This window comes from Pan troglodytes, chromosome 7 (genome assembly GCF_028858775.2).
Source record: "Pan troglodytes isolate AG18354 chromosome 7, NHGRI_mPanTro3-v2.0_pri, whole genome shotgun sequence".
Taxonomy (NCBI): Eukaryota; Metazoa; Chordata; class Mammalia; order Primates; family Hominidae; genus Pan; species Pan troglodytes.
Genome location: NC_072405.2, coordinates 74,820,318 through 74,834,184, shown reverse-complemented (window position 1 = coordinate 74,834,184; position 13,867 = coordinate 74,820,318). Strand labels below are relative to the sequence as shown.

The 13,867-nt window shown below is 40.6% G+C and overlaps 1 protein-coding gene across 1 annotated transcript; it reads left to right on the top strand.

The window, feature by feature from the left end:
- Positions 1-3,503: 3,503 nt before the first annotated feature.
- On the top strand, positions 3,504-13,775 carry CRH (corticotropin releasing hormone). The gene is made up of 6 exons (XM_519792.8): positions 3,504-3,644; positions 7,230-7,330; positions 8,335-8,393; positions 10,317-10,453; positions 11,618-11,922; positions 12,724-13,775. Exon 6 carries the CDS (start codon positions 12,738-12,740, stop codon positions 13,326-13,328), a length of 591 nt encoding a protein of 196 aa, XP_519792.2. The 5' UTR covers positions 3,504-3,644; positions 7,230-7,330; positions 8,335-8,393; positions 10,317-10,453; positions 11,618-11,922; positions 12,724-12,737; the 3' UTR covers positions 13,329-13,775.
- Positions 13,776-13,867: the final 92 nt, after the last annotated feature.

Sequence of the window (13,867 nt, the reverse complement as noted above, 5' to 3'; positions counted from 1 at the left end):
TTCAGTTAAATTAATGAATTAGACTAAGAATAGGGGTTTCAACAAGGAACTAGTCCTTAAGTGAGCATTTACTAAGAAGAGAAGCATTAGCCAAATGGATAATTCCCATAGCAATGGCCTTATTCCTAAGTAAAAACATAGCTTTGTTTGAATAAACATGGAGGAACTTACACATATAAAATATATATTGTGTAAGTGAAAAAAAACAGTCAGAAAAGGCTCCATACTGTGTGATTCCAACTGCATGTCTTTCTAGGAAAAAAGCAAAATTACAGAAACGAAAAGGATGAAAGGTTGGCAGGGGCTGAAGGGAGGAAGGGATGAATAGGGGAAGTGCAGGGGACAGTTAGGGCAGTGAAACTCTTCTGTATGATACTGTAATGGTGGATACATGAGACAATGCATTTGTCAAAGCTCACAGAATATAAAATGCCAACAGTGAACCCTAATGGAAACCATGGGCTTTAGTTAATAATAATGCATCAATATTGGCTCATCAATTGAAACAAATGCAAGATGTTAATAATAGGGGAAAACTAAAGGGAGGGGTGGTATGGGGTGGGGAGAAAGAATCTCTCAGAACTGTCTACTTTCTGCTCATTTTTTCTGTCAATCTAAAATCACTGTTATAAAATAGTCTATAAATTGAAAAAAATAATCTTCAATCAACTAGGTGGCTGAAAGCTTCTAATATTAGAAGAAAAACCTAGTGAGTATATTTATCTTATTCTTTTATTTCATTAATAAACACTTATTGTGACTGAGCACAGAATGGTAGGCTTGGAGGACCTGAGATTAGACAGAGTTGCCACCTTGAACAGTACCAAGCAACACATCATTACCCCAACAACAACGACAAATGTTTATTGAATACTTATAACTAGGCCCTGAGTGCGCTATCTCATTTACTCCCACAAGAGAAACAAATAAGGGGACTTACATTTTATACTGGTTTGACAAAAAAAAAAAAGGAAATGAGTTTGGAAAATTTAAATAAATTGCCCAAGGTCACCCAGCTAGAAAGCAAGAGTCAGACCTGTATTCGGGTAGCTTGACAAATGTCATACTTAGAAGTCTAGTGTGTCCCCACAGAAAAGTGTTGTAAAGCTGCTTTGAAGTGCTTTGTTTTTAGTGAAATATTTAAGTAAAGATATTAGAACAAATTCCATTACAAACAAGAATCAGATATGCTGCTTACCTTAATCAGTTCGGGCTGCCAAAAAAAAAAAAAATACCATAGACTAGGTGGCTTCAATAACAAACATTTATTTCCCACAGTTCTGGAGGCTGGGACATCCAAGATCAAGGTGCCAGTGGATCCAGTGTCTGGCAAGGGCCTTCTTCCTAGTTTGCAGATGGATGACTTCTCACTGTATCTTCACATAGCCAAGAGAAAGAGAGATCATCTCTTCTGTCTCTTTTTATAAGGGCACTAATCCCACTCATGGGGTTTCCACCCTCATGACCTAATTACCTTCCAAAGGCCCCACCTCCAAATACCATCACATTGGGGATTAGGCTTCAACATATGAATTTTGGGGACACACAAACATTTAGTCCAAGGCACTGTCCTACTTCAAAAAGCAGAATAGCACTTTTATAGAATAAATCTATCAGGTTATATAATTGTATTTCTCCATTCAAATAAAAAACATCCCTTTATTACAAGTATCATTTTCTCTGGAAAGATAAAAGTACATTAGCACAAGGCAGAACTTTATAGCTATTAGGAATTACAGTACAAAGAAAACAAGTTGAAAAATGAGGTGAGGGTCAAATATGTATCTATATTTAACTTTATATAAATAGGAGAATTAAACATCACTGCTGCTTTGGGCGGTTAAGTCTTTTTCTATTATCCTGGCAATGTTGTTGCTCAGATCACTCCTAAAATGCAAAAAGAATAGTGACTGTGGAAAATCAGATCCTTTCTTTTTCAGACATAGGTTTCCCACAATCACACTTCAAGGACTCATTGGCTTTCACAGTTATAAGACCATCTTGAATTGATGTAGCCTTTCTCCTAAGTAGGACACACATAGTCAATCCCCAACAACAAATATGTACCATGCATAAGCAGTATATTAGGAGTCATGGACTAAAAGAAGTGGGAGGTAAGTTCATAAATGAACTGGAGGACAGACAGATAAACACACACACGATCAAAAATAACTAGCTCTCAAAATGGAAAAGAATGTTCTACAGATGGATAACAGAAGCCTTGAAGATGAAAAGATCTTGTTCCAAGGTTTGCGAAAGGTCTGAACCCACAACCTGTAACATCTTTGAAATCCACAGCTCCTGAATGTTGGCCTCCCAAGTTTCTATCCACCTCTGTAGCCCTCATTGCTTGCTCTTTCTTGAATAACTGACTTTCCTTATGAAAAGCCCAACTTCATCCATTGCAACCAATTTTGTCTAGGACACGCCTGCCTACTCTAAGAGGGTTCTCCTTCGCAAGGTAGGTCCATGGATTTCCACTGGGCTACATTTCTGTAAAGACCAACTCCTTCCTCTGACCAGGAACTTTATAGCTATTAGGAATTAAAGTACAAAGAAAACAAGTTGGAAAATAAGGTGAGGCTCAAATATGTATCTATATTTAACTTTATATGAATAGGAGCATTAAACATCACTGCTGCTTAGGGCTGCTAAGTCTTTTTCTATTATCCTGACAATGCTGTTGCTCAGATCACTCCTAAAATGCAAAAAGAATAGTGAATGTGGAAAATCAGATCCTTTCTTTTTCAGACATAGGTTTGCCATAATCACCCTTCAAGGGTGATTATGCAAACAGAGTTGACCATTTTATGGATGGTAAGCAGAGGTTTGGCAGCTTTTTGTTTGAAGGTGACCTTTCCCAGGGCAGGTAATCCTCAGAAGCAGTGAAAACAGACAAGTTTTCATACCCTGGGACCCTCTCTTCAAGGGCAAACAGTGACATTTAAAATTTTCTCCTTGGAGTGGTAGAAAATTACTAGTAGCTCTAATCATGAACTTAAATATCAAATGGTAAAGAAAAAAAAGTCTAGCTGGACTCCTCATAAAATGCCTTTGGGCTTATTATATTTCCCAGCTAGTCCAATGATATACATGTTCTGTGGTCAAATGAGTCTGGGAAATGCTAAAGACTTAGGGATTTACATTGCTGAATAAAAATTTAAAAACACTAACAAATTCTGCAGTAAAATATGAATTTAGGTTTTCTTTAACTTTTCCCTTCCCTTTTTATGACACCAGCAACATTCCTAGGAGGCTTCTTTGGGAAGGAACTCTTTCTTCAGAGTTAAGTGATGTTCATGAATATAATACCTGTTTGGGGTGCCTGGTTGATGAATTTCTTTTTTCTGAGCAACCATTGTAAGATGATTAGTTCCTGTAAATTGTCTTTCATGACAGAAAGTTCACACACATCCTTTCACTGCCCTCCATCCATTACCTGGAGTCTCAAACAGAACAATCAATGTATTATGATGTAAATAGAAAGGGCAATCGTGTCTGTCAAGACCAGGGCTTGTAAGAGAAGCAGAAATGTGCTGGTTTTCTGATGCTCTGAGTCATCTTCCCAGGGTCAGTTACTTCTCAACTTATGGAAAAATAGATGCACAGGTAACAAAGTCCTTGCCATTTTCTCAGGAAAGGAGGTAAGACACTCAGTGATGACTCATGGGTGCTGACAGAATTTTTGATTGATGGGGAACTGTCCCCACCAAACCGTGGACAGTGATGTGGCTGCCCACTGGTAGACAGTCCTGGGCTCCTGGGATGCTGCCCTTGCCTTCCGCACCTCCTGTCATCCTGGGCCTGTGATGCTCATTCTGCAGAGGCCCAAGGCTAATAACCCAAAGACCATAAGTCTCTTCTCTGCCCCACCAATGTACCCTCCATACTGCATTCAGAGGGGTCTTTCCAAAATGCTTGTGTGTTTACCTCTCATTTCTATGAGACTCCATTAAAATGATAGTATAAACCCAAATGATGAAAATAACAGGATAAAAAACGTAAGTAAGTGAGAGGGTTTAGCAAACTTCTGAAATAATGAGAGCAGAGACGATGGTGTTTGAGGAAGAAAGGGAGAGAAAGCAGCTGTAAGGGGTCCACAAAGGGACAGGAAGGAGGAGGACAGAGAAGATGCAGTGTCTCCCGAGGAAAATGCAGACGAAGAGGCTGTAGGAGGCAGGCAGCTGAGGGAGGAGTCCATCTGCAGAGCCTAGGAGGGGCTCAAGGCTCAGAACCTCCAAGTCTCACCAAAGACAGGAGTGAGAAAAGGGTCAAAAATACGGAGAATACTTGAAAGTTTATATATGGAAGAGTCAACCTCTCCACCAACTTTTCTCATCCCATGTGAAGAATGCCAGACATTCAAATGTCTGCCTGTTAGGCAACAAGCAAATAAAGAAATAAACATTGCCAGGTATATTGTTATTGGCCTAAATGTGTCTCCTAGATGTAGAAAAATTCACATGTTGAAGTCCTAACTTCTCATATTTCAGAATGTAACTGTATTTGGAAACAGAGCCTTTAAAGAGGTAATTAAGGTTAAATTAGGTCATATGGGTTATCCCTAATACAATATGGCTGATGTCTTTGTAGGCAGAGGAGATGGAAGCAGGGACATGCACAGAGGAAAGGCCGTGTGAAAGCACAGGGAGAAGATGGCCAACCACAAGCCAAGGAGAGAGGCCTGGGAAGAAAGCAACTCTGTTGACACTTTGATCTTGGACTTCTAGCCTCCAGAAGGGAGAAAATAAATTTCTGCTGTTTAAGTTATCCAGTCTGGTATTTGCTATGGCATACTCAGAAAACTAATACATACATTTTTCTTAAATAAAATTGAATGGCTACAGAGAGGAATTCTTTACAATATGACATTCATGGGTATCCCAAGTAAAGGCTAGCTCACCATGTGATCACCCTGGAAGGAAGGCTGCTTGGCGAGAAGCAGGCTCCTTACCCTGCATATAGAGTTCTTCATCAACTTTGTACTGAATAATTATTAAACATGAGGGTGCTACCAATCATACACAGGGTCGCCTTCAGGGATTTCACAAAGATCTCCAGCATAAAATTGAGAAATTAAGATAAATAAAGATTTTTAAATGACCACGGATGGAAGAGATAATTCAGGGAAAGAAAGAAAACTTAGAAACCGTCTAGTTAACATTCTTAAAGAAATAGGAGAGAACATTCCACTGTAAAGCAAGAACAGGAGTTATTAAAAAGGAATGGAGAAAGAATAAAAAGTCTGGAGGTTGAATATACAGTTGTAAAATGAAAGTAACTGAAGAGCTGGAAGATATTGAAGAATATCTTAGAAAGCAGAATCGCAAACTAAAAGTTCTAACATGACAGAAAATAGTAAACACAGATGGCCAATAGAGGGGAGAACATCTCATAATAGAAATCCCTAAAAAGAAAGAATAGAGAAAATGGAAAAAATTATAATATAAATAATACAGGAGGTTTTTTTCACCATTGAAGAGTAAGAACCTCAAAATTAAAATGAGTACATGAAAAAAAGACCCAAAGACCATTCTAAAATTTCAGAACATCAACAAAAAAAGAACAGACTAAAAGCTTCAAGAGAGAATAAGAAAAAAGGTCCTATGAAAAATGAGAATCAGGCTGGGCATGGTGGCTCACTCCTGTAATCCCAGCACTTTGGGAGGCCGAGGTGGGTGGATCACTTGAGGTCATGAGTTCAAGACCAGCCTGGCCAACATGGTGAAACTCCATCTCTACTAAAAATACAAAAATTAGCCAGGCATGGTGGCACATGCCTGTAGTCCCAGCTACTTGGGAAGCTGAGGTAGGAGAATCGCTTGAACCTGGGAGGCAGAGATTGCAGTGATTTGAGATCGCACCACTACACTGTCCAGCGTAGGCAGCAGAGTGACACTCCATGAAAAAAAAAGAAAGAAAGAAAAGGAAAATTAGAATGATACTGGATTTCTTACCAGCAGCACTGGATAATACAACACAAGAGAATAATACTTTAAGTTCTAGAAGAGAATTATATTTAACTTGAAATTATATACCTTGGTAAAGCATCACTCAAATATCTGGGTAAAATATAACAATTTTCAGGAATGCAAGGAGTCAGAAAACATGCTTCTCATACATCCTTTCCTAGAAAGTTACCGGAGGATGTTCTCCAGCAAAATAAAATTCAGAAATCAAAAGGGAAAAAGTCCTGTGATTCCGGACAGGGAATTCAATCCAGGGAAGAAGAAAAGAGAAGTCCCAGGAAGAAACCTGTGCATCAGATTTAGAAAGTAACTAGTTTGAAAGCAGCAGGTTAGCATGCTCAAGGATCAAGGTCTTAAAAAGAGGGGGAGGACTTAATAGATTACTTATCATGATTGAAAATTTGAAAAAATATGAGAGCAAAATTAAGGCAGTTCATAATTCTAGGAAAAAACCAAACTGGGATTATAAAAAATATAAAAGTGTCAAGAAAATTGTAGGAAAAAAAACAAGATAGGAAATGTAATCAGAGTCTATGATCTTATTATTCAGTGAACAACTTTCATAGTCAATAATTAAAAACTATATTGACTTCCTACTTTTAGAATCTATCTATCTATCTATCTATCTATCTATCTATCATCTATCTATCTATCTATCTATCTATCTATCTATCTATCATCTGTCTATCTATATCTATCTAGAGCTTCTTGGCCCTTTGGCTAAGATCAAGTGTAGAATCAATTATAGTAAAAGCATAAAAGCATGGGAGATTTAACTATGATTATAAAAATAATTAACATGGACAATCTAGAAGTAGAAGTATAGATGAAAGAGACTGAGAGATCAAGGTGCAGGAGGGTGTCTGAAAAGTTGAAGGGATAAATAATCTCATCTTACAATCTGGGAGTTAAGAGATATTGTTTATATTTGAAGACTCAAGAAATAATTCTGTGGGTATATTACTTAAAAGTGTAAGGGTAAGATGAAAAAGAATAAAAAGCAGGTCATTAGGGCAGTGATCAACAATGAAGAATGAATAGAAAATTTGGCACATATTGATGCAATACCACGCAATAAAAAAAGGATTTCATTTGGATATAGGAAAATGCTTGAGATATAATTTTAAGTGGAAAAAAGTAGATTATAAAATTTTAACTATAAAATGTTATTTAGTTATGTCTGGATAATATGTATGGTTTATGGGTAATTTTTATACTTCATTCATTCAACAGATTTTCTGCATTTCATTCATTCAACAGGCTTACTGGAAATCTACCATGTTTGGGGCAAGAGAAATGGATATGGCAACTTACAAAGATGATCAAAGCCCTGCTACACAGTTTACTGTCCAGCAAAGGAGGTACATATTGTACCAGTAACTATAACAAAATGTGAGCTTTACAATGAAGGACATTCATGCTATTAGGAAAATATAAAGCACAGGTGCTGAACCTAAAATAGGAATCTGGGGAAGATTTCTTCAACAAATTATTTTGCAATGAATTAATTAATTAATGTAAATTGACAAAAATTGTATATGTTTATGGTGTATGACATGTTTTGATATATGCGTATATTGTGGAATGGCTAAATCAAGTTATTAACATATCCATTACCTCACTTACTTACCAATTTCTGGTGATGAGAACATTTAAAATTTACTCTCTCAGTTATTTTAAATGTTAAAATGAGAGTTTTTTTTTAAGCAGAGATTCAGTATTAAGAACATGGTGTTATCCAAATTATGATTATGAGCTCAGGAAAAATGCTCAAGGGAAACAACAAAATATTAATTATTTGTGATGATCTTTAGATTCTGATATTCTGAGGAATTTTATATTCTTTATGCTTTTCTGATTTTTCTAAGTTTTCTGCAAAGAGCACATATGGCTTTGATAATCAGAAGAGACTAACAGAAGTTATTGTTGCCAGTGAAGCAGTTAGATATTTTGCTGTTTGAGGGCCTTTCCTCAGTCCTCCTGTGGAAGCAGAAGGCAGTTACTTAATCTATCTAAAGAACAGTTACAAACAATTACCAAACCACCTGTCCACCCTAGGCATTTCTGAAGGCTCTCATTGGAAACAGTAGATTCATTTCAACAAAGGTTTCTGTTAGCCTACTTGGAGATGGTGTTTGTTCGCCACGAGCTGTGCTAATAGAAGCTTGTGAAGGTACAAGGTGATACAAGTGACAAAAATATGCCCACCAGTTACCTATTATTTCTGATATTTCTTTATTAGACTGTTGTGTTGGGTCTGTTTTAATTTACCTATACCGTATATTATGTAGCCATTGAAAAATATGATTTAAAACATGAAGTAATCCCTGTTTTTGTGCCCATGTTTCTTGGATTGTGTTTTTAGGTTCTAAAAGCATTGAAATTGATTCTCCAATGACTCCTTTCCAGAAGTTATTCTCACATGTAAGATCAGATCTGTCAGTGGTGATTTCTATGTATTTGGATATTTAGTTTATGGCACATTTAAGTTATCTGCATTATGTTATTTCTCAAATCATAGATCTATATTATAATTTTAAGAATCCCTTTCACCCTCCATACTGTATCCAAAGATCACTTTTTTCAAAGGTCACCTAGGCAGAATAATCAAATTAATGCTTTTAATTTGGTAATACTGAAAAGTAAATTGCAATGTATGCACACACAGATTGAAAATCAGGTGCCACAGACATGAGCATGCACAGAGAATTTCTGCATTCTCATGCCTTAGTTTATCAAATAAGGAAAATGTATAAAAAGCTACTCCACAATTGGTGTGTGAATATATTACTTTATCTAAATGCATCTTCTCAGGCCAGGCATGGTGATTGATGCCTATAATTCCAACTGCTCAGGAGTCTGAGGATTGCTTGAATCCTGGAGTTCTAGGCTGCAGTGAGTATCACAGTGCCTTCAGCCTGGGCAAGAAAGTGAGATTCTAGCTCTAAAATATTTTAAAATTCATCTTTTCACCTCAGTTTGTGTGCCTCTGCTGGAAAAGAAAGTCCAAAGGTTATTGTTACATTATGCAAATAATATGGGCTTGCAATCAAAAGAGCTGGTTCCTAATTCTCATTTTACCACTAACTTGCTGAGTGACTTCAGGTAAGTCACTTAACTTCTCTGGTTCTCATTTAAACCAAGTGATCTCTTTAAGTCATTTCTAATGTGAAAACTGGGTGATTTAATGAGATATACATTTTGGATAATGATATGGTTAGATTGTGTCCCCACCCAAATCTCATCTTGAATTGTAGCCCCCATAATTCCCACGTGTCATGGGAGAGACCGGGTGGGAGGTAACTGAATCATAAGGGTGGGTCGTTCCCATGCTGTTCTTGTGATAGTAAATAAGTCTCATCAGATCTGATGGTTTTAGAAAGGGGAGTTCTCTTTCACATGCTCTCTCTTGCCTGCCACCATGTAAGACGTGCCTTTGCTTCTCCATTGCCTTCTGCCATGATTGTGAGGCCTCCCCTACCATGTGAAAATGTGAGTCCATTAAACTGCTTTCCTTTATAAATTACCCAGTCTCAGGTATGTCTTTATTAGCAGTGTGAGAACAGACAAATACAGATAAATTGTGGCTGTGCATAGCTTCTCTTCCTCTGGGGTTCAGGAACATTTTTTTCCTTACTCCCTAGTTGGAGCCACTTTGGCTCTATTAATGACTTACCCCAAGAAAACCTCACAGCAAGGACTCAACAGTGATGAGGGAGCTATACTAAAACAATATCCCCCAGATAGCCCAATGGGAGAGAGATTGGTATGGGCATGGGTTTAGTCAGAGCCCAAAACTTGTTGTGTCTTCTCTGGAAGAACCTCCCAGACCTCCCCAGCTAAACTCATAACCACATCCCTTTCCTAGTTTATCTTCTGTGTCCATTTACTGCACTGAAACTTCCTATTCCAAGTCAACGTTTCACCTCCAGATTGACATCCAAGCTGAAATCTGCTAACGGGGTCAGAAAACAGTTCATAAAGGAAAGTAAGCAAAAATGTTGAACCCATTCCAGCTTAATTAAAAAAAAAAGCCCACAATAACAAAATCTAAGGTTCTGTGTGCTTTCCTACCAATATAAAACACAGCTTTCTCCCAGAAACTCAACCATTTTCCATAATCATGATCTTCTATTAACAACTCACATCTTTCCAAGTAGGCACATTCTCTCTGTTCTCTTGTGTCAAAAGTACATAACATGGTGCAGTGATCCAACTATGGGCTGGCTTCTCTGCAAACTGTCAACATTTCTCTCCCTGCCTTCCCTTTGTTCCTAAGAGCAGTTGTGGATTGGTATAGACCCAAAATGGAAGTTGAAATATGCATTGCATCATTTGTCACATTAGCTACAAAGGAAGCAGCAGAAGTAATCAGAAATGAGGAGCAGGAAATTTCCGATAAACAACTCTGATGGTTATCTGGAAGCTGAATTGAATCACAGGCACAAGAACTTGGATTTGCATTTTGAATTGCAGAATTAGAGGTAACTGCCTCCCCCCTATATGATAGTGTCAATTAATCAAAAATTGAATATAGTTTTACAGGCTTAGCATTCCATTCCATTCTGCGACATGTCAGAGAGCATTTAGTTATTTAACAGGCTCACATGAAGCACATTTGGATTTGGAAAAAGAAATAATTAAAAAGAACCACCCTGGGTGGCCTAGATGTGGATACTATTGTGGATGTTGATAGTATTTGGAGGTGAAATGAACGAGATTTTTTTTTACAGACTCATTATTGACCAATGAAAACATGTAACTAATGAATTTAGCCCTGTAGTCAAGCAGTTTAAGCCTTTTTCAACATAGATTAGGAAGTTAGAATGGATGCCTCTCATTGAGTTTGCATTCAGTAGAATAAGTAAAGCTTGTTTAACTCATGCATCTCTCACTGGCTGCCTCTCTCTTTAATTTGGGAATAGAAAAGGGAGTCCACAATTAATTTTAGATTGTGAGAAGAGAGACAAAAAAAGGAGCAGAGAGTTTCTGAGATAACCTAAAATCTTTGCCGCACCCCTTACTAACCCCGGTTTGTGCCCCTTCACTATGGGAGTAGCTCTTGTCATCATCTAAAAAACTTGAACTGCATTTTGAGAGACTTATTGGCCTTGCTTCTGCAGGCTCATAACTCCTTTATGTGCTTGCTCTTGGGAGGAAAAAGCAGATAGACGTTTAAAAGCTGGATGTTCCTGCACACCCCTCTCCTGATGCTTCATTCTTTTCCAGGCAGAAAGATGGTGGGACTCTGTCTCTAGCAAAGGGATATTTCCAGATACTGAGGTGTTGTCAGAGACACCTGGTCAGGGAGGTTAGGAGAAGGGGCATCCAGGTCCACCCCCTCCAACTGGCTGCTGCTTTCCTGGCAGGGCTGCACTGGGACACCTCACTTCCTTCCCACTTCCCCTTCCTCCTCCCATTCGCTGTCTCTTTGCACACCCCTAATATGGCCTTTCATAGTAAGAGGTCAATATGTTTTCACACTTGGGAAATCTCATTCAAGAATTTTTGTCAATGGACAAGTCATAAGAAGCCCTTCCATTTTAGGGCTCGTTGACGTCACCAAGAGGCGATAAATATCTGTTGATATAATTGGATGTGAGATTCAGTGTTGAGATAGCAAAATTCTGCCCCTCGTTCCTTGGCAGGGCCCTATGATTTATGCAGGAGCAGAGGCAGCACGCAATCGAGCTGTCAAGAGAGCGTCAGCTTATTAGGCAAATGCTGCGTGGTTTTTGAAGAGGGTCGACACTATAAAATCCCACTCCAGGCTCTGGAGTGAAGAAACTCAGAGATCAAGTCCATTGAGAGACTGAGGGGAAAGAGAGGAGAGAAAGAAAAAGAGAGTGGGAACAGTAAAGAGAAAGGAAGACAACCTCCAGAGAAAGCCCCCGGAGACGTCTCTCTGCAAAGAGGCGGCAGCACCCGGCTCACCTGCGAAGCGCCTGGGAAGGTAGGGAGCGCCTGGACGGAACACGCCACCAACTTTGCGTTGCCTGAGCTGCCGCGATGTGCGCCGCGGAGCCGGCTGCCCCTGCCTGTGTACGTGTGTATGCATGTGTGTGCGTGTGTGTGTGTGTGTGTGTATGCATGTGTGTATGCGTATGTGTGTGTGTGTGTATGCGCGCGTGCGTGCGTGTGTGCGCGCGTGTTCGCGGACTATTCCTTAAGATTACAATAGTAGCTGGGATGTGGCAAAAGCAAACTTAGACGGCTGCTCTTCGTTACCCGTGCTGCCAGTTGCTCCTTGCTGGCTGTGTAAAGGAGCTCCCCCACCCCCTTCTATCCTAACCCCCGAGATAAGGCAGCAAGGGCAGAAGTGGAGAGGGAGGACCATGAGGCAGTAGTTCTCAATTCGGAAGAAAATGCTGAAATATCCGGAAGGGAGGTAGTCAGCGCGGGTGGGATCTTAAATCTGTGGCTCTTCTCTAGGATCGGGAAAATTAGTTTTGAGGATCGTTAGGAAGAGGACGCAGGGACCGTCCTTTCAGAGTCTAGAAAGAAGGGTCACTCCTGGCCGGTGAGCGCATGAGCTTAGGTGCGGAGCCCTGCAGGTGCCCCCTTTCCCCGCTCCCCAGGCGCTTCAGCACCGCGGACAGCGCCCATCCGAATCACTGAGGCCAGAGCCCAGCACGTCTAAGGCAGTCCCGTAGGAAGACCCCGTGTGCACCTCCCAGCTGAGCGAACTCTAACCAACTCTTTCTTTCTCTCTTCCCCTCTCTCATTCCGCCCTCCGCCCACCTCTGTGCCGCAGCGAGTGCCCCTAACATGCGGCTGCCGCTGCTCGTGTCCGCGGGAGTCCTGCTGGTGGCTCTCCTGCCCTGCCCGCCATGCAGGGCGCTCCTGAGCCGCGGGCCGGTCCCGGGAGCTCGGCAGGCGCCGCAGCACCCTCAGCCCTTGGATTTCTTCCAGCCGCCGCCGCAGTCCGAGCAGCCCCAGCAGCCGCAGGCTCGGCCGGTCCTGCTCCGCATGGGAGAGGAGTACTTCCTCCGCCTGGGGAACCTCAACAAGAGCCCGGCCGCTCCCCTTTCGCCCGCCTCCTCGCTCCTCGCCGGCGGCAGCGGCAGCCGCCCTTCGCCGGAACAGGCGACCGCCAACTTTTTCCGCGTGTTGCTGCAGCAGCTGCTGCTGCCTCGGCGCTCGCTCGACAGCCCCGCGGCTCTCGCGGAGCGCGGCGCTAGGAATGCCCTCGGCGGCCACCAGGAGGCACCGGAGAGAGAAAGGCGGTCCGAGGAGCCTCCCATCTCCCTGGATCTCACCTTCCACCTCCTCCGGGAAGTCTTGGAAATGGCCAGGGCCGAGCAGTTAGCACAGCAAGCTCACAGCAACAGGAAACTCATGGAGATTATTGGGAAATAAAACGGTGCGTTTGGCCAAAAAGAATCTGCATTTAGCACACAAAAATTAAAAAAAAAATACAGTATTCTGTACCATAGCGCTGCTCTTATGCCATTTGTTTATTTTTATATAGCTTGAAACATAGAGGGAGAGAGGGAGAGAGCCTATACCCCTTACTTAGCATGCACAAAGTGTATTCACGTGCAGCAGCAACACAATGTTATTCGTTTTGTCTACGTTTAGTTTCCGTTTCCAGGTGTTTATAGTGGTGTTTTAAAGAGAATGTAGACCTGTGAGAAAACGTTTTGTTTGAAAAAGCAGACAGAAGTCACCCAATTGTTTTTGTTGTGGTCTGAGCCAAAGAGAATGCCATTCTCTTGGGTGGGTAAGACTAAATCTGTAAGCTCTTTGAAACAACTTTCTCTTGTAAACGTTTCAGTAATAAAACATCTTTCCAGTCCTTGGTCAGTTTGGTTGTGTAAGAGAATGTTGAATACTTATATTTTTAATAAAAGTTGCAAAGGTAATCATGACTTTACTGTTTCTCTTCAGTGCTCATA